Consider the following 25645-nt stretch of genomic DNA (forward strand, 5'->3'; position numbering starts at 1 on the left):
CATGCCTTTGGAAATATTGATTGGATCCGGAAGATTTTCGGAAATTCCAATATAAGTGAAAGTGGCTTGATTTTGAAAGTCATCTTCTTGTATTTCCGAAAATCGACTTTATTTTATTTTGGATTTTTCAAGTTCAAAATGGAATCTATGTTTTTGTTTAAGTATAGCGGAATGAGAACAACTTCTAATTTGAACAGCGAAATAAATTTTATGATAGAAATACTAAAATTGTTTATTTTTTACGGATATGGAAAATAATATATGGGATGCGCCTTTTTCAAATTTTGCTCCATTTGAGCCGCCATGACATCACCAAATCACCACAAAATTTGCTTATTAGTTCAATATATGGGAGCTGGCAAGTTGTCCCCGGGCTGAACCGTAATGTGAATTGATACGTAAATTTTTCATGTTCAAAGCGGTAAACATCAAAATATAAAAAAGAGTGTGTTAAACAACAATCCATAAATCAAAAGTAATTCTTCAAAAGGGCTAATGAGACTTTTGTAAACAAACTTATTTCGCTCATTATTCCGCTACCGAGTTGAATTTCATGAAAAATACACATGAATCAACATCTTTATCCTTGGTAGAATCAATTTCAAATGTTTTCTGTGTTGAAATGATAACAAATTAGGAGAAATCAGCAAAACAAGCAAAACAAACAAACGATGCGCGTTCTGCGCATCGCAGCAACCAAGTTATTTCAACAAGTAATAAGAGATATTTTAAATAAAGTGTAAAGTGTAAAACAGTGCTTTTTGGTCTAATCAAATCACATCCAGTTAGCAAATGTTTTCCAAAATACAGTCCACTAAAGCTGTTTGCGGTTTGTTGTCAGTGGTCCACCCAGAAGTTTTATTTGTCTGCGAACAAGTCTCTACAAACATATGATTACGGCCTAAAAGCCAACTGTCAAAACCCACTTTGAATGGAAATTCCAGACAAACCGTTACTAGTCGAAGACAGTTCACAACAGTTTATGAAAGAGAAAACTTTTCTCTTTCGTTTACTACCAACATCTGTGATTGGCGTGTAACGGTTTGTCCAGAATTTCCATTCAAAGTGGATTGTGACAGTTGGCTTTTAGGCCGTAATCATATGTTTGTCGAGAAGTGTAAACATTGCCAGCCACCAAAAGCAAGCTGCAAATTTCCCACATCAAGGGCCACCCCTAGACCCAAACAAAACCGCTGACAGTATGCATATGAACTTTCTCCGCAGTCGAACATCTGTTTAGTTTTGGTGAACCATCGCACAAAAAATGTCGCTATCTTCAATTTTATAATTTTTTATTCGACCATTTTGAGATTCATATTCATTAAGACTATTATTCTTTTCAGATGGACTATCTGACTAAATAAAAATATATAAATATCTTGTCATTTGACTGTCTCTCTGCTTTTTTGGTTATATATACCCAAGCGACAATTATTATGAAATAGTCTATTAATGATCATGCATAATGCCATTCATTCTTTTAGAAAAATCTGGACCTGGAAATGCTGCAGCATCAGCTACTTCACCAACGATTGGTTTTTAACACCAATAATTTTTTCAATGTCGATCTGAAATTTTTTAAATTTGGTAAGTTTTATTAATTACAATAAAACAGATTTTCAATAACACCTTGTTTGTACTTACAGATGATTGGATCCGTTATTACTTACTTGGTCATACTGTTGCAGTTTGATATTTAACTAAATATGTGTGTAGGGGCAATTCATTACCTGTCAACTGATCATAAAATATGCAAAAGTGCAATAAAGCAAATTATCGTCGATCATAATGTTACAAATTTTCAGTACACAGACGGTGGTATCGAAAATGGAAACGCATTTTGTAGCTATCAATTGGGGATTATTCGTAATTTTTCTTAACATTGGCCTAGCGCCATTTTCATTTAATAGAAAAACTGGTCATATCACGGAAAATGTAGCGAAAATATTGTGGTCTATTCTCGTACTAATCATATTCTCATTAAACTTTTGTTATCAACATAAAGCAAAAATGTTTACACACAATTGGCATGGACTGATGATTGCTTTTTCTGAATGGGTAGTTCTAATATTGGCACTTGCTACATTAACTAGTTCAATTCTACAAGCATTGCTTTGCCGAAAAACACAAATGTTGCTTCTATATGAGCTTAATGAAGTAGACTTCATATTTCGCAAACATTTTTCAACAAAACTGGCCGAAAAAAAAATTATGCACCGTACTTTGCTAAAACTTGCATTTTTCGGAGGCAATTTTATACTGAAGAACTCGATGGTAGTTAATGGACAAAATATCAGCACTATACTGCACAGCCTTCACTTGGCACTCCCTATAATGCCAGTAATGATCAGACTTTTAATGGTAAGCAAATAACATCAACTAATGTAATATATATATATATATATATATATATATATATATATATATATATATATATATATATATATATATATATATATATATATATATATATATATATATATATATATATATATATAAAATATATATAAAATTTAAGCAAATCTTTTATATCGATTCTGTAAGCGAACGACTGAGAGTCCTGAATGAGGAATTGCGTATCTGTGGAGAATTGTTCGACTCAACGACGCAGAATCGAGAAGCGCATAGGAAAGTTATCGTAAAAATTCAGTTTACATACACCAAAATCTGGAAATGTTTCAAAAAAATAAATACAATTTTCGGATGGTCTTCTATATTGTTGGTACTGAAGCAATTTGTGTATCTAATAGTCCTTAGCTTTTGGTGTATAAACAAACCGAAAAAAATGGGAATCAATTTGTGGGAGCAAACAGGTTAGTCATTGCATGCATAATAAAATTTTCACGAAAGATTTGTTTCATTTTCAGAATTGGCATTGGAAATAGTAACCGTCATTAGCGCTTTATTCTTACTCTGTCATTCCGCAGCAGGTTGCAAGAAAGAGGTATGATTCATATATTCACCTTCATTTTTGTTTACGACGATTCGTTCGGAAGTGATTTGAACAAATAGTTATCCATTTGATATCACAGTCGTAAACCAGAACGCGAATCTCGTTCGTACTGATCTTGCATTCGTCGTAATCAAGAATATTGGAGATTTTTTAGGGGAAATTGAGGAACTATTGGTTAAAGTAGGTTTATTTCAATACTCCCACCAGATTTTTCAGAACAAAGCAAAAATACACGTTGAGTTTACTTCGGTTTGTTCCAGAAAAACCAAAAAAGATAACTAACACGGGACAGCAATGTTACTGAAAGTATTTCTATTTCACTGTACTTGATCAGCTTAAGGGGTCTCTCATCAGTGGCCTCAAAAAGGAGTTCTTTAGGATGTTTTTCAGATCATGAAAACAACAAGAGAAACAAATTATTTTTTTGCGTATTTTTGCCTTTCTCATATAAAGAAAGGCTATGCAATCACTGTAAAAATCGACTTTTTAACCGAGGCCCGGAGGGCCGAGTGTCATACACCATTCGATTCAGTTCGTCGAGATCGGCAAATGTCTGTGTGTATGTATGTGTGTGTATGTGTGTGTGTCATTTAAACTCACACAATTTTCTCAGAGATGGCTGAACCGATTTTTGCAAACTTAATTTCATCTGAAAGGTATAACGCTCCCATAAGCTGGTATTGAATTTTTAGTTGATCCAACTTCCGGTTCCGGAGTTACGGGTTGAAGAGTGCGGTCACACAGCAAATTCCCATATAAACTGGTACCACCATGATGTTCAAATGATGTAAAACAAATTATAAATTGATGTAACATTACTCTAGTTTGCGGGTCTGGATCACTTATGATCAATCAAAGCAGCTTTTACCACATTGGCCACCTATGACGGTTCATGACGCCCCCGGGGAACCCGCCAAGTTCCTAAGCTAATATCACACCCATTCCACAACGAATTCTCTACCGATTTTTACAAACTTGATTTCAAATGAAAGATACAGTAATGCCATTGACTGCTGCTGAATTTCATTCGGTTCTGACTCTTGCTTCCGGAGTTACAGGGGCGTTAGTAACGATACACTGGAATTTCCCATATAAATCGGTACAATCGTAATCAGAGGCTAAAAACTATTGAAATGATCATCAAATTACTTCAAATCGCAGATCTAGATCACTGATTGCCAATCAAATATTCTTTGAATATATTGTCCACTATCGACGATTCCGGAAGTCCGGAATTCCGGGCATATTCCACAATTAAAGTCACATCGGTTCATCGGTGATGACTGAACCGATTTTCTCAAACCAAGTCTCAAATGGAAGGCAAAGTCGCCGCCCCTCCCCTCCTCGCCTTGCCCTTACACCTCCCTCCTTCAGCACTCCCCACCTCTTGGACCACCCTCACGCCCGCATTTCTTTCATCCACCCCGTATACCGAAATAAGATGAAGGATTTCTGGCGCATCCTCCTCTCCCACTCTACTAACCCCCCATTCCCTACAAGTTCAAACCTATTCCACCAACCTTTCCAAATTATAATAACATGAAGATAACATTGAACTCATGCTTATTAAGCTAATTAAATATTATTCTTTTGCCTTTCTTATATAGAAAGGTTATGCAATTGCTCCAAAAACTGACTTTCTAACCGAGTCCCGGAGGGCCGATTTTCATATAACATTCGACTCAGTTCGCCGAGATCGCAAAATATCTGTATGTATGTATGTGTGTATGTATGTATGTATGTATGTATGTATGTATGTATGTATGTATGTATGTATATATGTGCGTGCGGATTTTGTTAACAATGCGCGGATTTGTTAACAAAATGTACACATCGGTTTCTCGGAGATGGCTGAATCGATTTTTACAAACTAAGATTCAAATTAAAGGTATAATATTCCCATAGGTTGCTATTGAATTTCATTTTCAACCGACATCTTGTTCCAGATTACGAGTTGAAGAGTATGGTTACAAAACAAAATATGTTGGTTTGTCCACATCGGTTTCTCGGAATTTTCTGAACCGATTTTGACAAGCTTAAGTTTAAATGAAAGGTCCATCAGCTGCTGTTGAATTTTGTGTGGATCCGAGTTCTGGTTCCTGAATTACAGGGTGATACGTATGATCACGCAGCAAATCCCGATTCTAACGAATTCTGCGATGAATGTAAAAAGGTGAATATTTTTCCAAAATGTAAACACAACTGTTGAATTTGTAGATCTAGGTCCCCAACAGTCATTCAAAGTCTCTTTGGCCACACTGGCCACCATCGACGGATCCTAAAGTATCCAAATTCAGAATAACGGTTATATTGGTTTCTCGAAAATGGCTAGACCGATTTGATCAACTTAGTCTCAAATGAAAGGTGTTGCGTCCCCAGAAACTGATATTAAATTCCATCTCCATCCGACTTCCGACTCCGGAGTTACGGGATGAATGCAAAAAGGTGCTCTTATATATACTTACCAAGTGTAATAAGAATGAAAGACATTTCCATAATGTTATATTGTACGAACCAGCTATTAAATCATAGTTTGTAGAAATGAGAAAGGCACAATTGCACCTCTAGGTGGATTAAAACAGGTTTTTAACATACATTTACTCAACAAAACTTTTTTTGTATGTCAAAATAAATAAAAATAGAGGATTTATAAACAATCTCGCGCAGCAGCTCGCCGTGAACTACTCCTACTTCATCAAGACGCAGATCCTAATTAATAATTTGCAGGGTTATGGTTTTTTCCCGTAACCCTTCTTTATTTAAGAGGTTTGCGGTGATCACGATTAAAGACCAATAGATCAACTAAAATCCCAAAACTCAAAAAAAATCCACGAGTATATGAATATTTTTCGTACCTTAACGATAAGTTGAATAAATAATAAATTGTTCCTGCATTCGAGAACGTTTTTCCTAAAAAATCTCTGTTTTAAGCTCTAAAAATTGCATTAAAAAATTCTCATCTACGAAACAAAAATTTATGCATAAAAAAAGAATCGTTAAGGCTCAAGTTACCTCAAGGCTTGGTAGTGTGCGTAAGAAAAATTGTGCTCAGCTTTGCCACCAGATTATCCATTTAAACCTTTTTAAAACTCTAAAAGAAGAATATCAGTCGATTTATTAGATCATCACGATTCAATTCATGCAAAATACCTGCCGGAAAAACCATCGGCTTAGCTGTACGGTGCTTTTGAAAAAGTGGCTGTGGTTTTTTCATTGCGCTGTTGTGTTGCGTACCCCAGCACGGTGTGGTAGTGTGACGAAAAATCACAGCCACTTTTTCAAAAGCACCATTTAGCGAAACCGATAGTTTTTCCAGCAGCTATTTTGTATGATTTGAATCGTTGTGATCTAATAAATCGACTGATATTCTTCTTTTAGAGTTTTGAAAAGGTTTAAATGGATAATCCGGTGGCAAAGCTGAACACAATTTTGCCTACCCATACTACCCAGCGTTCAAAACTAACACATGCTCAAAAAAGGTAACTTGAACCTTAAGGTATGAGTAGTTACGATCAATTGAAAACAAATTGATGAAAATCTTTTGAGTGGTTTTTCGGCAATCGTGATCACGGGAAAAAACAATTTTTGTAAAAAGGACATTTAAGTGAAAGGGAAATGCTTTTAGTAAGACAAAAAACACTTCTTTTGCGATTTTTTTAGAACTTTTGATGAAGCGAATAGACCAAAACTTTTGTGTATTATAATATGATTAAAAAATCCCTTAAAATGTCACCATTTTAAATCCGACATGCAAAAAATCTTTAGCAATTTTTGACATACTCCTTATCCTTACGTTATTCAGCAGGTTTTTAGCTATGTAAAAAAATATAACGAATTAGAAAATCGAAAAAAAAGATTTTGATTATTGGCCAGGAATCATTTCTAGTTACTCCTCTGTGCATCGTGTGTACATGAATCGTACGAGCCCATTTGAATCCCTTTTTTGCCATGCGAGAAACCTTCTACGGTGAAATGGAAAAAATTAAATAAATTTTATCGGGAAAATTATTCTCACGCTATTTCTGGAGACGAAGAATTTTGCGACTCATCTTATCTCGGAAATGTTGGACAACGGATAAGCTTCTTCTCACGTGAGTGAGTGAGAATTACAATGCCTGGATATCTTATGACAAGCGCCATTTTGCACATTTCGAAAAAAACGATATCTAAAGTTTTAGATTGGATACCTGAAACCTTTAAATGGTAGAAACAATTCAAAGAAGACCAGTGATGCTTCTATCTACTTAGTATTAATCTCTTAAAATGAGTAAAATTTGTTTGTAAGTTTAATATGATGTCTGATCGAAGTAGGTCATCTCCATCCGACATTGGAACTACATCATTCTAACTACTTTTACTCATTTTTGACAAAGTACGGTTTTTTCACAAATGGGTAGATTTGAATCATTTCTGACAAAAACCGTACCTTGTCAATAATGAGTACAAGTAGTTTTTTGTTGCAGCGAGTAGCTGAGGATAAGCGAGAGTTTTTGCCAAAAATGTAAACAAAAGTCGCACTCACACGTGTCATGAGTGTGTAGTGATGACAAAATTTGTTATGACGTGTCATAATCGTATATGGAAAATGTTCTATACAAATAACTTTTATTCATATTTTTGGTTTAATTTGGTCTATAAATCCATCGGTGAGATGCATTTTGAAGAAAATTAGTCAGGGAATCTAGAAAAATTGTAATTTTTGGTTACGGTGTTGCCAAAAGTGTTTTATGTCCAGAACTGATTTTTTCTCATTGTTCAAATGGGTAGATTTGAATCATTTCTGACAAAAACCGTACCTTGTCAATAATGAGTACAAGTAGGTGAGAGTAGTCGAAATGATGTAGTACTGATATCGGATGGAGAACTATCAAACAAATTTTACTCATTTTTGAGTAAAAACGTTTTTTGTTGCAGTGAGTAGCTGAGGATAAGCGAGAGTTTTTGCCAAAAATGTAAACAAAAGTCGCACTCACACGTGTCATGAGTGTTTAGTGATGACAAAATTTGTATGACGTGTCATAATCGTATATGGAAAATGTTCTATACAAATAACTTTTATTCATATTTTTGGTTTAATTTGGTCTATAAATCAATCTGTGAGATGCATTTTGAAGAAAATTAGTCAGGGAATCTAGAAAAATAGTAATTTTTGGTTACGGTGTTGCCAAAAGTGTTTTATGTCCAGAACTGATTTTTTCTCATTGTTCGTGTATTTTTGATTTGAAAATGTTTAGCCATTGTGTTTCTTAGATAGTTTCATACAGAAAAACTGTTTTAATCCACCTAGTGGTGCAATTGTGCCTTTTTCATTTCTTTAAACTATGAGTCTATGGCTGGTCATGTTCGTTTCAATTATGGAAACATCCACTACATTCTTAGTACACTTTACACCTACAAACAATAGTTTGCCAGCCACGAACCTGATGAGCTATGTGTCAACAGTGAAACACTTGAAACAAAAAAAATTTCATACTTTATTAGCCTAATCAGCATTAGTTCAATGTTGCCTTCCTGCTAACTACGAACGAACCACTCCCCAGCTTAATTCGGAATGCCTTGTGCTATAGCGGTGGTATAAAGATGATGTGTTGAGAGGAGGAGGGGTATGAGTGATAGATGGGGGGGGGGTGCAATGAGGGTTGATCTAAGGGGAATTCAAATTGGCGGTGACCGGTGAGGGGGAGGGGGATGTAAATCTCTCCTGTTAAAACCCAGAAACCTTATGTCAATGCCGGGATTAGGTTGACGATTTTTAGAGTGATTTCATATCCTCTATATGAGAAAGGCAAAAAGCTACGTCATTTGTGCATGACCCCTTATCTGACAATTAGCTAAAATATATATTTTCGAAATCTGGACGAATCTGATTTTTTCAGATTTGGATGAATCTGAAGCTGACAAGTCCATACAAGTTACAAATAGTGTTATAACTAGTGTATTAGGAAAAGATTGCAGATTTAAAATAACTCATTTGCTCCTTTTATAAACTGGCTGTCCCGAAATGGACGAAAGCAAACAGAACAAAATCGAATATGATTTTTAATTATTCGAGTTGTTTTAAAAAAACACCCAAAGAATATCAATTTGAAAGAACAATGTGAACAATGGACTAGTTCGCTATGGACGTGTGTGGCAAAGATCTATTTTGCGGAGAGTACAGTCACAATGAGACGAGAAGGTATTTATGGAACATTGTTGTCATGTTGTTGTACCATTACATTGTACAATTGATAGATAATAGTGAAGACCCGCTTTTATCAGCCCACGATTTTGTCAACCTCATATGAAAATTGATAGTTGGTAGTTTGATGAGCTCTAGCAGACGAACCAAGTCGAATTCGAGTAAATTTTTTCTTGAGCATATTTTTCTAATCTTAGAAATCCTTAATAAGAAAAAATCCAAATTTTAATTTTATTTTAAATTTTGCGTTGTCTGACCCTATTAAGCGAAATTTATACTAAATAATCGAAAAGAATTATGAAGCTATATCTAGGGACTAGAGAAGAACTTCGGTTGTTAAAAAGAAAGAAAAATATATGTCCCGATTTTGTCAATATCCCCGTTTTAACAGCCTAAAACTCACTAAAGAGCTGTTGAAAACGGATCTTCACTGTATTAGAATTGTCTAAAATTGATGCAAGTTATTATGAAAATTCTGCTAGTTAACTTGAGTGCTTATGCTACAGAATTTGCGAAGTTAAAGGATGATGAAGTACTATCTCTGATAGTCGACACTTAGCTAACGAGGCATCAATACTTATTAATTTGCGCATAAATAGTTGAAAGGCGCCTTTTAATATTTGGCTAGATTATAAGAGAAGCGCTTTTTCTAAACACTGATAGAATATATTCGTAAATCGCTATGCATTAGTTTCATACAGATAATTTTCATAAAATAAACGAATTTTTCGTACATGTAATGAATCGTTCGTAGTTCTATTGAAACACATTTATTTTTTGTTACGAGTTTTTCGTGAAAACCACGAAACGACTTTCGTTGGCTTATTACGAAACAGCTTCGTTCGGCAAACGAATTGTTCGCTGCTATATACGAATATCTTTATAATATTTACGAGCTCCATTCGTCGAACCGTCAACGTCAACAGAGCTTCAATATGGAGTCATTGTTGCTATACGTCATATAATTGTTGATGATCACGACGGTCTCGGTCTGACTATTTAGTAGCCGTATCCGTGTCCGCCGGTTTCAGGAAGATTTTCTAAACCTCTTCCGCTTCTAGTTGATCCAGAATCTGGAGCAGTACGGATTCAGTTGAGTCATCGCAAACTGTTCGATGGTTTTGTATGAATAATTTTGAGTTTTTCTCTGCCGGAGCTATGTCAAAAGAATATGCTATTAAATACGAAAACTTCTCTTAGATGAACGAAATGAATTCGTGCGACCAACAGGATTGTTCGTAATATACATAGACGTTTATTAAAATAAACAAAACATTTCGTTTCATTCACGAAAATTAATGTCGTTTTCAACGACAACATTCGTGCAATGTACACTAAATAAGTAAAATTCACGAAAACTTTCGTTCATCAAGCGACCATTTCTTCATATCACAATAAAATCGATTTTACCAGATCTGTTTTTTTAACTAAAAAAATCGGTGTTGTCAAACATCGATCCCAAAAGATCGAATGAAAAAATAAGAAGACAATACATTCGAAAACTTTTCTAAGATGACCGAAATGAATTCGTGCAACCAACGAAATCGTTCATAATATACACACACATTTATTGAAATAAACGAATGATTTCATTTCATTCACGAAAAATAATGTCGTTATCAACGATAACATTCGTGCCATGTACACTAGGAAAGTAAAAGTTACTGAAACTTTTGTTCATCAAGCGTCCATTTCTTCACACCACAATCTTTCTAGTACTCAATAATGATGAGCAGGTTGAAATAGAATCGAATTTGCCAGATCGATCTTTTTAATTAATAAAAAATCGGTGCAGTCAAACATTGATCCTTCGTATGTGACAAACGAAATCGTTTGTAATATACATAAACGTTTATTAAAATACACGAAACATTTCGTTTCGTTCACGAAAAATAATGTCGTTATCAACGATTACATTCGTGCAATGTAACCTAATTAAGTAAAATTCACGAAAATTTTCGTTCATCAAGCGGCCATTTCTTCGTACCACGGTAAAATCGATTTGGCCACATCGATTTTTTTAAATAAAAAAATCGATGTTGTCAAACATCGATCCCAAATGATTGACTGAAAACAATAAGAGGCTAATAATACGAAAACTTTTCTAGGATGTACAAAATGAATTCGTGCGACCAACGAAATCGTTTGTAATTAACACAACTGTTTATTAAAATAAACGAAACATTTCGTTTCATTCACAAAAAATAATGTCGTTATCAACGATAACATTCGTGCAGTATACATTAAACGTGTAAAATTTACGAAAGATTTCGTTCACCAAGCGGCCATTCTTGTTCATGAAATGAACGAAACCTACTATTTAGAATGCATGAAAATACGTCGTTGCAGAAAACGACGAATGAATTCGTGTATTGTATGATCGATTTAATTATATTTACGAATTTATATCATCAGTGGATACTTCTAGTTTTCCGATCTGTATACTTCACACCCTTGTTCTCATTTGAGTACTATGGCTCTAAATTTTCAAAACTTTTCCTACCCAACCCAGTGATCTCAAGCTAATTAAATGTCGTTAAAATGTAAAAAAGTGTTATACCTAAAGCGAAAATACAGCTAAGAAATAAGCCGAATTGAGGTTAGCCTAAACACACAATTAATAAAATCGTCGATTAAAACCAACAAACGATACCGAGTTGATAGCTGAAAGTCATAGTAAGAATGTCGATAGATTCTATCATCTTATATAAAATTTGTAGTAAAAAAAGTTACAGTTCACTAAAGTACGTTGAAATCTAATATGCAAGAACCGAATTGAAGATAATGAAATCAGATAGTTTATTTCTGTTCTCTTTCGTATTCATTACCAACTATTGGCAAAACTTATATCATAAAATGTGACAAAATCAATTTATCACTATAAGATGAATTGATCTGATCTTTTCGATATCAAATTTGAGCTGAGCGACTCCAAATTCACCTAAGAGAAGAGAAGACAATCGCGTAGCCAATTTGATCCAGTCCTAACCTCAATATTGAACCAGCTTCTGATTGGTCATTTTGCCAGTTAATTATATTTACAATCGGGATGGAAAACAGTGCTGCTGAATCTATTCTGGCTATTTTTCATACTCATCAACATTTCGTGCAAATTAAATAAAAGACCTGAATGACGATATAGTTACGTGTATTGTTAAGAGAGACATGAATAAATATTTAATTTAATTTTTAAATGCAGCTAGCATTGTAAATTCTTGGTAGAGGTGCGATCTTTTAGGTACAATTATTTTCGGCAATTGTAATAAACATTCAAAGGTAATCTGGCAACGATGAACGCTTGTTGTCTTCAGATTTACGGCAGGGCCAAGTCGAGAAAATTAAGAAGAGCAAGAAGCCTGTTGTCGTCTCTTCTCTTAGAAATTCACTTATAATATATGGCTATGGGACGAAATAGTCTGAAAATGTATATGGCGGATGAAGAGAATATAGGTCAAAGGGGAGGGAGGGGGCGGGTATGTAGAAAGAGACGGTGTGAGGGGAAGTTGAGAGCGGGCTGATGGAGTATGCAACACCCAACAGCATATTATACCCTCCATTTGAGATTCGGTTTATGAAAATCGGTTCAGTCATTACCGAGTAATCGATGTTACTAATTCTGGAATATGTCCAGGAACCCGAAAATACCGGAACTGACAATAGTGGACATTATATTCAAAGAATCTTTGATTGGCCATCAGTGATCTAGACTTGCAAATAGAAATGATGTGATCTAGACTTGCAAATAGAAATGGATTTTTATCCTTTGAAGTATTACGATGTTACCGGTTTATATGGAAAATTCCTATGTGGTCGCAATAAACAACCTGTAACTCCGGAACCAAATATCAGATACGAATGAAATTCAATAACAGTCCATGGGAGTATTGTATCTTTCATTTGAAACCAAGTTTATGAAAATCGGTCAAGAATTCCACGACAAAAAGGTGTGAGATTAACTTACGAACTTGGAAAGTGCCCGGGTGGCCAATGTGGTCAAAGCTGCTTAGAATGATCATTAGTGATCTAGACCCGCAAATTCGAGTTATGTTCCACACTTTTTAATATGTATTACACCATTTGGACAACATGGTGTTACCATTTTATATGGGAATTTGCTGAGTGACCGCACTCTCCAACCCGTAACTCCGGAACCGGAAGTCCGATCGACAAAAAATTCAATAGCAGCTTATGGGAGCGTTATACCTTTCATTTGAAATCAAGTTTGAGCGATTCGTGAGAAAAGTGAGTGAGTTTTGAAAACACACACACACAGACATTTGTCAATTTCGACGAACTGAGTCGAATGGTATATGAGACTCGGCCCTCCGGACCTCTTTTAAAAAGTCGGTTTTCAGAGTAATTGCATATCCTTTCTATATGAGAAAGGCAAAACATCTAAAACATCAAAATAACTTGAGCCGATCCCAATACGCAGTCTTTTGAAGAAAAAAAAATACAATTCTCAACACGTGTCTCGCTATAACTCAGTAACCAAGCAGAATGTCAAAATCAGTATTTGTATTTTGTAAAGATTTTTCAGATAAGCAATAGCAAAGTTAGATATACAAACTCCCCTTGATGAATTTTATGTTGATAAAATGGGGACATTAACAAAATCGAGACATATACTTTTCTTTCTTTTTAATAAACTGAAGCTCTTAAAATATTCTACTTAAGTCCTTAGATATAGCCTCATAACCTTTTTGCCTTTCTCATCTAAAGAAAGGCTATGCAATCACTGTAAAAATCGACTTTTTAACCGAGGCCCGGAGGGCCGTGTGTCATACACCATTCGACTCAGTTCGTCGAGATCGGCAAATGTCTGTGTGTGTATGTATGTGTGTGTGTGTATGTGTGTGTATGTGTGTGTGTCATTTAAACTCACAATTTTCTCAGAGATGGCTGAACCGATTTTCGCAAACTTAGTTTCATCTGAAAGGTATAACGCTTCCATAAGCTGCTATTGAATTTTTAGTTGATCCGACTTCCGGTTCCGGAGTTACGGGTTGAAGAGTGCGGTCACCCAGCAAATTCCCATATAAACTGGTACCACCATGATGTCCAAATGATGTAAAACATATTAAAATAGATGTAAGATTACTCTAGTTTGCGGGTCTGGATCACTAATGATCAATCAAAGCAGCTTTGACCACATTGGCCACCTATGACGGTTCATGACGCCCCCCGGGAACCCGCCAAGTTCCTCAGCTAATATCACACCCATTCCCCAACGAATTCTCTACCGATTTTTACAAACTTGATTTCAAATGAAAGATACAGTAATACAATTACTGCTGCTGAATTTCATTCGGTTCTGACTCTTGCTTCCGGAGTTACAGGGGTGTTACCAAAGATACACTGGAATTTCCCATATAAATCGGTACAATCGTAATACCTCAGAGGCTAAAAACTATTGAAATGGTCACCAAATTACTTCTAATCGCAGATCTAGATCACTGATTGCCAATCAAACATTCTTTGAATATATTGTCCACTATCGACGATTCCGGAATTCCGGGCATATTCCACAATTAAAGTCACATCGGTTCTTCGGTGATGACTGAACCGATTTTCTCAAACCAAGTCTCAAATAGAAGGCAAAATATGCAGTTGAGTATTGCGTCGCCGCCCCTTACTCCCCCCCCCTCCTCTCGCCCTAACACCTCCCTCCTTCTTCACCCTTGGGCCACCCTCACGCCCGCATTTCCTCCATCCACCCCGTATACCGAAATAAGATGAAGGATTTCTGACGCATCCTCCACTCCCACTCTACTAACCCCTCATTCCCTCCACTTTCAAACCCATTCCACCAACATATCAAAACTATAATCACATGAAGATTACATTGAACTCATGCTGATTAAGCTAATTAAATATTATTCTTTTGCCTTTCTCATATAGAAAGGTTATGCAATTGCTCCAAAACCGTCCTAACCGAGGCCCGGAGGGCCGAGTCTCATATAACATTCGACTCAGTTCGCCGAGATCGCAAAATATCTGTGTGTATGTATGTGTGTATGTATGTATGTATGTATGTATGTATGTATGTATCTATGTATGTATGTATGTATGTATGTATGTATGTGTGTGCATGTGCGGATTTGTTAACAAAATGTCCACATCGGTTTCTCGGAGATGGCTCAACCGATTTTTACAAGATTCAAATGAAAGGTATAATATTCCCATAGGTTGCTATTGAATTTCATTTTCAACCGACATCTTGTTCCGGATTACGAGTTGAAGAGTATGGTTACAAAACAAAATTTGTTGATTTGTCCACATCGGTTTCTCGGAATTTTCTGAACCGATTTTGACAAACTTGATTTTAAATGAAAGGTCCATTAGCTGCTGTTGAATTTTGTGTGGATCCGAGTTCTGGTTCCTGAATTACAGGGTGATACGTACGATCACGCAGCAAATCCCGATTCTAACGAATTCTGCGATGAATTTGTAGATCTAGGTCACCAACAGTCATTCAAAGTCTCTTTGGCCACACTGGCCACCATCGACGGATCCGGAAGCATCCAAATTCATAATAACGGTTATATTGGTTTCTCGAAAATGGCTAGACCGATTTGATCAATTTAGTCTCAAATGAAAGGAGTTGCGTCCCCGGAAACTGATATTAAATTCCATCTCCATCCGACTTCCGGCTCCGGAATTACGGGTTGTGGAGTGCGATCGCATAGGAAACTCCGATTCAAACCGATACCGCGATGGATGCAAAAAGGTGCTCTTATATATACTTACCAAATGTAATAAGAATGAAAGACATTTCCATAATGTTATATTGTACGAACCAGCTATTAAATCATAGTTTGGAGAAATGAGAAAGGCACAATTGCACCTCTAGGTGGATTAAAACAGGTTTTTGATTATTTAGATCAAATTTCTAACAGTGCAAAATATTAAAAAAATTAAAATTTTGTTTATTGCATATTTCGGATCGCTAAGATAAGAAAAGTATACTCAAGAAAGGATTTACTCGAAATCAACTTGGTTCGTCTGCTAGAGCTCATCAAACTACCAACTATCAATTTGCATGAAAGACTGACAAAATCGGGTCAAAATGCTGATCAAATTGGGGTAGATTCTTTGGAACTGCATGAAGCGAATTTATCAAAACTTTTGTACAATATGTATCATACATGTACAATATCATTTCAATAACATTTTGTAATTATTACAGGAAAAAATAACGACAAACGACTCGGTGACGAAGCTTTTTGTAGAACGTCTCTGGAAAAAACATGATTTGCGGTATTAACTGCCATTCAAAAACTAATTACCCAATTCCTTTCAAACTTTGCATACACATTTTATGTAAAAATACCTAACCCCTACGTTGAGTTTTTGAGATAATTTTTCATTTAAGGGGGTTTTTACTCAAAAAAGTTCGTTTTACATTTCTTAGAAAAGAAATGTATAGAATTCGCTCAAACTTTCAAGATTTTTTCCGAGGCCCGGAGGGCCGAGCCTTATATACCAATCTACTCAGCTCGACGATTTGGAACAATGTCTGTGTGTATGCAACGGACAAACTCTCATTCGTGTTTCTCAGCAATGGCTGAACCGATCTTATCCAAACCAATTTTAAATGAAAGGCCAATCACCCAGACAGAACGCTATTAAATGGTTTTGATTCTGATGTTTAGTTTCCAAGATATGAATGTTTAAAGATGCAAAAATCGCGTTCTATGTAGTTTTTTGAAATTTGTTGCCGAAACAATTTATATATTTTTAGAGTGCTTATATGAATACCTTTCGAACGAACTATAGATTTTTGAAATCGGACTATTATCAAAAGAGATATTTAACATTAAATGTAGACGAAAGATTTTTATCATTTCCCATAGCCAGAAATAATACCAAAAACATTCAATGTATTATTAACGCAAAAACGGATAATTTCAGGTCAATAGTATCTACGGAGAATTTACAACATACAATATGCCCTTTCATTTGGTATTGTGATTTTACTGATTAATCCCCCTAAGAGCGAGATATTTTCATAAATTTTCTTGGAAGTGATTGTATTGAAATACTGCCTTCAGCAAATTTGTAGCTCTTACTTTTGCGAATAACTTTACTGAAGACATCAAACACATATTTCGAATACTTTAAAAGTTATGGCTTGTTGTTTGTGGATTATCCTTTGTCGCCTATTTATTGTTCAATATAGTAATAATCCATTTAAATAAGCCAAATATTATTTCAAAAAAACGAATATCGTATTTCATTTTTCTATCCACAACCGTTAGAATAACCACCGAACAATTCCAACTTGTCTAGATGGAATTTGATCACTTATCGGTGTAAACATTTTCATTTACGCGAACCTTCTGAATTATAACCATCGGATCGATCTGAAACATATCTCGGAAAACGAAATGAATAACTCCAAGCAGTGGTGTAGCCAAGAGGATGCTTTGGGGTTTAAACACCCCCCCCCCCCCCCCCCACCGAAAAAAGTGGATTGAAGTTTAAAATTTATTGATGCTGACTGATTTAATTCAATATTACAATGACAGTTAGCTGATCAGTACATTGATTACCTATTGTTTGAAACATCATGAGGACCTTTGAAAAATTGTGGGAATGCGATCCTGATCTGTAACTGATCTATTGGTCTTGATCTCACGGTTGTCTAATAATATCAATATCAAATACTTGCCTAAAACACTCGAATAGAACTTCATTCCATTTCATTTGGGAATGCGTCGAGTTGAGGCGAAAACGTTATAGAATTAATAATGAGAAAACCAACCTCCAAAAGTAGGGGCCAATTTCGCAAGTTTAGTATGTTCGATGAATTTTACAAACGATAAACAGCACATCATTTAATAAAATAATTTTGGCGTTATATCCTCCAAGAAGTATTTATGGCGAATTTACTCCTCAAACAAATTTATTTCCAGACTTAATGTCTTCAGCAAAATTTTGGGTATTGCTATTACAAACCACTTTGTTGAAGATATGAAGGCACAGACTAACAGGCATAACAGTCGAAAACAATGCTTCGCCCGCTTTAACGGTCATTTTAAATATATTTGTAGTTGGGACTGTGGCCACATTCGCAATTATAGCGCCACCGACATATGAGCAAGCGTACTTATAGACCTCTAGTGAAAAAATGTTCCCAACCCTGAGAGGTAACCCACTAGCAAATGTGTGTTTGGGACCGTGAATAAAAGGTGGAGCTAGTGTTCTAGGAAAATTGCTGGATAGATGTTTGTTGACGGAATTCCCTCATAGTGTTATGTCCGTTAGTCTGTGATGAAGGCTCCATGTGTTCAAGGTATTAACATATTTTAGGCTATTTCTATTTAATTTTAAATAAAATGTTTATGATTTTACTGTTTTTGATAAATCTCTTCTATTGTTTATAAACGATGAAATTTACATTTTATCCAAAGCTTGAGTTTGTGAAACCCACAATAGAAAGTTATTTTAGAAAAAACTAGATTAAGGAACACTTCGTAAATATCATTTTATAATTCGATATACTCCATATACATAGTATTCATGTCTACAATAAAGTTGTTTTAAATGAAATTCTCAACAAATTCGCTAAAGACAGGAACTCCTTACAATTTTTTGAAAAAATGATTCTCCGTAATTTTAAAACTTCAAAGATGGCGGTTTAGTAATTATGCCATTTGGACAGAAAATTAGATTTTCACCAAATCCCCACCAAACCGAATTTCTGACTACGCCGTTGACTCCAAGTAAGTAGAAACAAAGTCGTTCTACACTCGTCCATAAGAAAATTCTTCGAATACTGCCTATCTATTATAATACATTGAGGACCCGATTTGATCAGCCCCCAATTTTATCAGCCTCATATGAAAATATGTTTGATGGGCTCTAGCAGACAAACAAGGCTGAATTTGAGTTAATCCTTTCTTGACCATGTTGACCATGTATATTAAATAATCAGAAATAGTTATTAGACCACATCAAGGGAAGGGAAGAATATTTTAACAGCTTCAGTTTATTATGAAGAAAAATGTCGCGATTTAGTCAATGTCTCCATTTTGTCAGCCTTAAACACACCATGGAGATGATAAGAACGGGTCTTCACTGTATTTATTATTCACAGTAATAGGTACATCCCATTTTCTGAGGATAGTTTTTTCAATTGCATCGAACTACACCAATTTTTAGGTAGTTTTTGAGGGGTTATTTTATCAACTTCTTCCAAAATTCGGCGAAGCTATTCCCATTTGTGCGATAGTTGAAGTAAAAAGGGTATCCTAACTTAATTGGTATATTTAAGGGTTTATATGTTGCACATAGAGAAAATTCATAAATTTTCAGCTTTTCCTACACAATATTACAAAAGCTTCTTAAACAACTGTTCCTAATAAGTTTATGTAAATTATAAAGTATTTGAAAATTTTTAATAGAAGTGACTTAAGGTTATCGAAAAGTTTCGCGAAAAAGAAAATTCCAGTAATGATAATGATTTTCCCTAACGAGTTTCGAGAGTTTTTTATTTGTTCTTTGGCATTAGGATTAGGGATAATAATTCAGATCAAAGATACTACTGGGAAGTCATTTTTAGAAAAACTCGATATAGAAGTAAAGTTTGAACTATGCATGCCTGCACTTCAGAGGTAGCGAGATATCAAGAGCTGAAATTTCAGTACTTAGTTCTCAGCAGCGTTGGGAATTTGAGTAAACGCTATTGAGTATGAACAAATCTATTCGAAAATTTGTTTTTCGATATTTTTGACTCAGCGCAACATATATAACCCCTTTAGGAAAATTCAGTTTTCCCTATACAATGCATTGATTTAAGAATTTATATGTTATTAACGGAGCATTAGCTATAATTCGTTTGTATTTCCATTTTATGGGCCATCTTTCCGCTTTTCCATTAAATTGGTTTAACCTTTGAGATTTTTTGCACTGATATTGTCCTATGCTAATTTGAGCGATTCTCTGAGTCCTGCCACTATCCCATGTAGTATGTGTTATCAAAAATATCGCGAAGCATCAAGTTCTAAATATTCTCAATCGATATAATACCCGAAGAAAACGAGTTATAAGAAATGTATCATCACACTGCTAGGTGGATTAAAAGCGTTTTTTGTGAAAAATAGCATTTTTTATTTAAAATGAGTAAAAAACCCGCCCAGTTGTAAATTTATCTCGCAAACTCAACGTAAGAGTTAGGTATTTTTTATATAGAATGAGTATGTAAAGTTTGAAATAAATTGGTTAAGTAGGAGTTTGAATGGCAGGTAACACCGCAAATCATGTTTTTCCAGACCTTCCAGAGACGTTCTACAAAAAGCTTCGTCTTTGTCGATATTTTTGCATAGAAAAATTACAGAATGTTACTGAAATCCCCTATAATGTACAAAAGTCTTGATCAATTCGCTTCACGCAAAGTTCTAAAAAAATATTACAAAAATGTTTTTTTCACGCTGTAAACCTTAAACCCCCCCCCCCCCCCCCCCCCTCCACAAAGGGATCCAAAAAAGTAGATAAATGTTGTGTTTCCTGCTTTTGTTGCTTAGTACTATAGTTTAATTTTTTTTTCTTGAATAGGACATGCTCAAAAATTCGTTTTATGTTTTACGCGACAATTAGCGTATTTCAAACTTTCTCTCGTTTCTTTCATTGGACAAACGTTCTTTTTTGTGCGAGTTATCACTGCAAATACTTTTGAAATCTGAACGACAATTTTAGGCCAAAAGCCATCGACGAAACTGAGTCAGATTGTGAATTCTGTCCCCATGTCGTCCATAGTATTCCCACTTTACCCGCATGTGTAACATGTAACGTGTTCTAATACTTTACATATTATTAAATAAAGCTCCTGGATAGTACTAGAACGTGTTGGAATGTTAGTTCTGTTAGCCATTCTCTTCATAAGAAAAACATGCCATGCCTATGATCACAAATCAGTCCCATAAAGATATGAAATCCCATTGAAAATGGAACAAATATGCGATCATGGGCAGTAAAAACAAGTAAATTTTAAAATTCGTTAAATATTTCTCAAAATTTGACCTTGCGGTAACCCTGTACAGGCAGCCTTGAAATCCTAACAACCTAGCTGTCTTAAAATCATATGAATAAATTTTTTGTAACTTCTCCGTCAGACACAGAAGCAGACGTTTGTGACCAATTATTCAATTCGCTGCAACTCGACATTCTCCGCTTCGATCGATCTGAAACAAGGCTTTCATGTGCGGAAGGAACCTTGAAAGATCAGTTCAAAAGGTTCTGATGTCGGAGAATATCACTGTGATCAGCGGAGGAGATTGGGGTTTCTTCTCATTGGCATTGCGCTTAATGCGTGGAAATTTACAAATTACTTCATCGCACATTCGGATAATTGGATATTCGGTTAGAAAAGTTACCCGTTTTCATTTCTTTTTAATATATGGCGCACGGCCTTTCTTCTTTTTGAAAAGGTACGAAGGTATATGGAAAGTCTTGACTGATTGTCGAAAAAAGTATAAGTAGGCTTGAGAAAGACTGATCGATGAAAAATATAGGTAGTCTTAAGAAAAACTGTTGTTATTGAAAAACTCTATTTGAACCAGGAGCTATCAAGTTTTGTGCCCGGATCAAACAAAGGTTCAAGCCGTACTGATTAATTGATCAATTAAATTTAAGTAACACTGGAAACAGTCAGATGTTCATAGTTTAAGCTGCAATTTTACAAACAAAGAATTTCCATTCAATTCCATTTCCGTTAATTCAACAAACGATAAATCTATCATAAATTCTCGCCAGCCGGCTGCCCAAAGCAACAAACACTTTCTAATACTTTTGAGAGTTACGTAGATCGTAACACTCATCAAGGTGAATCCAGATTTGTGTAACTCTTTATCCCATCCCACCAACAAAAACTCCTTTCTGTGACAAACGTGGAGATGCAGTGGTATACATAATCTCCATAAAGCCGTTTGTCACACGAACCTTCCTTTCCTTCCCCGATGATTGTAAGGACGCAACCGGTGCCATTATTAGGATTTCGAAGTATGGATTTACCGAAACCTGTTGGCCTCATTCATCGACTCTGTGCAATTTCTATGCCAATCACGGAGTAGTAACTGTACGGTCATCATTCTCATACTCAAAACTGTTATTAAATTATATTTATCAATTCACTTTTTCGAAATCAAACACAATTTTAGTAATCTTTCACTTTCATTGGCTACTAGGCATCTAGAACAGCTCAAGTATTACTGAAGCCTGTGGAGTATAATCTCGAGAATTGGGATGCTCGTGATTTTCTATCCCAGCTACAACATCAGTCTTTTGAAAGTACGGCGAATAGATTCTTTAATATAGACTACAGCCTGCTAGGATCGGTGAGTAAATTTATTGGTATGGGCTTGGGTGTGAGGCAAAGTCCTCCCAAACATGGCCCTAGCATGCGTCAAAAATATTAGTGGTATTAAACAGAGACAAGCTATACAAATGACGTGGTTGCTACTAAGCGCCGAATGAACTGCAACATAAACAAGCAAAAGACCGTTTATCGTTTTGACGCATGCGGCTGGGACCTTCCAATGAAGGGACTATTGGTATAGGGAGAATAAACCGGAATAACAAAACGACGTCATGTTTCGTTTAAAAAACCAATTTAACTGTCAATAGCATTCCAAACAAATATTAGAGCCTAAAATGTTTAGCGTTAACAAATACACATTTGTATTCGGTATTAATATAGACCAAGTATTGTTATTCAGTTGATAAAATTAAAAAAACAACCTGTAAAATTATTTAAATCTTCAAACAAAATTCAAACACTATGTTTCTGCGAATGTAACCATCATAGATAGTAGATATCCATCTCGAGCATTTAAATTGTGTAAAAATGAACAATCTGTTCATAGGTAAGTTGCATACCTCCCGCTAGGTGCGTTATTGAGTTAGACTGATTTGACAGCTGATTATAAAAAGATGGCAAATTGGCCAATAAAATCTTACCTCTATTTTGGACTATACTAGTATACCGGCGATAGAGTTTAGACAGCTATTCTATTTTTGCACATTCAAAAAAAACAAACGCAGCGAATATTTTTCTAGCTAGAAACAAGCGAAACAACAAGATGCAAGATGCTTGAACATTTACCGTGTTGCTTCTAATCTGTAGCATGGCTACTACCCAGTTAAACTCATTTCGGAACCGGTTCGGATTTCTTAATGGAGGCATTATGGATTCCATATCAAATGCAACAACCGATTCCGACTCAGAATCGGTTGTTGCATTTGATTTGGAATCCATACTGACTCCATTCAGGATTCCGAATCAAATTCCGAATGGTTTGACCGGGTAGGTGAATAGTTTTCACTGAATTATGATGACGTCTCTTTGTTATTCTGATTTATTTACTATAAGGCTTATATTTTAATAAAATTAAATCCTGTGTTTTACTTTTCAGACGTTGGCAGCAACAGTTACCTATATCGTCATAATGCTTCAACTAGAGCAAAATTGAAACTATGTACCAGTCTTGATTTAGTTAATTATTCCTCATCGACCAGCAAACTGCAGATAATGCTCACTCAATCTGTCACTGGAAAGCTATGGAATATGTTACTGATAACAACAAACACACAGAGCTAGTAGAGAGAGGGGGGTACACTAGATACTGGATAAGATCAACAACCCACGACTTTTTCTAGGAAACGAACCTTGAATGAAATGAAAATGCAATACATGCTTGTCACTGTTAAGGCTATTATTTTGAACTTATTGAAGCTTCTGTATTTATATGTCAAAAGTATGAACATTAAACTAAACATGTAAAACATATGTTTGTACGGGGTATTGCTTGTCGTTGGCAGGCTTTAATATTTTTACAACACAAATAGCATCAGTATTATTATTTGTAGGTTTAAGAAATCATGTGCAGAGAGTAAGACCGACATTCGTCCGGTTGGACACAATATTAGGATGGTTAATTACACTCATAATTCAATTAAATCTGTTGAGAATATTTATATGACGATAGGGTTGCCACCCCTCCGGGTTTGACCCGGAGACTCCGGTTTTCGGAAGCGATCTCCGGGCCTCCGGATTTTACATCAATTTCTCCGAGTTTGGTGGGAAGAAGCGCTATTTTGATTTTTGTGGAATTATTTTATTCTTTACAAAATATTTAAAAAGTCTAAGTAAACTATTACTCTGGTTCAGATTTATTTTATCCGACTAACTCTTCGTTTCAAGGTGACGAGGATGAGTTCACCAAATATTGCTGATTTCTTTCACAAAGCAATGAAAATGAAAAATAAATCAAATTTACTCCAAATTAAGGAAAGTAATATTTCGCTGTATGCTACAATTGCAATGTTGCATCCCACTAAGTCGCTCAAAATGGTGTAAAAAATTATTTTGCTGCAATTTTACCAAATCACTTCACCGTTAGTGGTGCTGCACCAAGGTATGGCAGATTTGTTCCAATCCAACTGGCTAGAGCAACATCACACGAGTTCTTCCGGTGCTGTTGCTACTCCTGCAGCGACCCTTAACTGTTGGCTTGAAAGGTGAGTTTTACCCCTTTGTTGCGACCTCTGGTGATGAATAACCGACACCACAAAGTGCTTCCCATGCTATACCGCTGCCCTGTCTCCTTTGCTCGCCTTTTCCTGTTAGTTGTGGAGGAGAGCAATGCTCGTTCCGCTTATCCTCCACAGCGAGAGTAGCTGGTGCTTTTATATTCTATACACTTAGTCGGGGAAGTGAAATACTATACCTTATTAAACCGACAAAATCGTTCTCAAACGTGAACAATTTACAGCTTTACTCTAACGTAGTAATAAAAAGCAATTAAACTACTCTAAAATGCCGAGCAATCGCTTTGATCCAAATTTCTGTCTAGTTCCACGCAAAATCCCCCCCCCCCCCCTTCGCCGGTCTGTAAAAATCTCCGGGTCAAAGCCTCTCCAGAGGTGGCAACCCTATATGACGACCACACTGTTATCACATTTTGCAATAATAAAATGACCCGAGGGTTTAAGCTTGAAACTAAATTTAAAAGAAACGCAAAAAAGTTTAATTTAAATGTCTATTATCAAACATAAACAAGTGTAATTATATTTATGGAGATAATGAGCCTATTTGCGTCAAGTATTGTATCGCTATGAAATATGTTGGTATAGGTTTGATGCTAGCAAATCATAGATATATAGAACTCTTTCAGAAGAATTTTATGTCGGCCATCAATGAAAACCAGTAATGCATTTATGACTCGTTTTTAGTAATTAAATTGATTTTTTCCGTACCATACCGATAGGTTTGTTCTAAAATAAATCGGAGTAATTTTAAATGCCTATTTTTGTTTGCGTATTGTACGAAGATATCTTTGGACGCAGATTTATTGAGTGAATAGCTCGCCGGATAAATGTTGTCCCCTAACGCAAAATAATGCTTTTTGGATTTTGTGCGAAAACATGGAACATTATCCTTGAAAACTTTTCTAAAGCAATTCGTACTCATCAATACCTTTCTAAAATGTGCTATTCGTATATAACAAGTT

The 25645-nt window shown here is 35.5% G+C and overlaps 1 protein-coding gene across 2 annotated transcripts; it reads left to right on the plus strand.

Moving 5' to 3' along the window:
- The first annotated feature begins 306 nt into the window (after positions 1 to 306).
- On the plus strand, positions 307 to 25435 carry LOC131683331 (putative gustatory receptor 2a). 2 transcript variants are annotated; one of them, XM_058965211.1, is made up of 7 exons: positions 307 to 421; positions 1485 to 1587; positions 1647 to 2361; positions 2519 to 2813; positions 2868 to 2944; positions 22322 to 22471; positions 23549 to 25435. In XM_058965211.1, exons 3-7 carry the CDS (start codon positions 1789 to 1791, stop codon positions 23603 to 23605), a joined length of 1152 nt encoding a protein of 383 aa, XP_058821194.1. In that variant the 5' UTR covers positions 307 to 421; positions 1485 to 1587; positions 1647 to 1788; the 3' UTR covers positions 23606 to 25435. The 2 variants fall into 2 exon arrangements, with proteins under 2 accessions (XP_058821194.1, XP_058821193.1); XM_058965210.1 differs by lacking the exon at positions 307 to 421 and having other exon boundaries at positions 1213 to 1587.
- Positions 25436 to 25645: the final 210 nt, after the last annotated feature.

This window comes from Topomyia yanbarensis, chromosome 2 (assembly GCF_030247195.1).
Source record: "Topomyia yanbarensis strain Yona2022 chromosome 2, ASM3024719v1, whole genome shotgun sequence".
Taxonomy (NCBI): domain Eukaryota; kingdom Metazoa; phylum Arthropoda; class Insecta; order Diptera; family Culicidae; genus Topomyia; species Topomyia yanbarensis.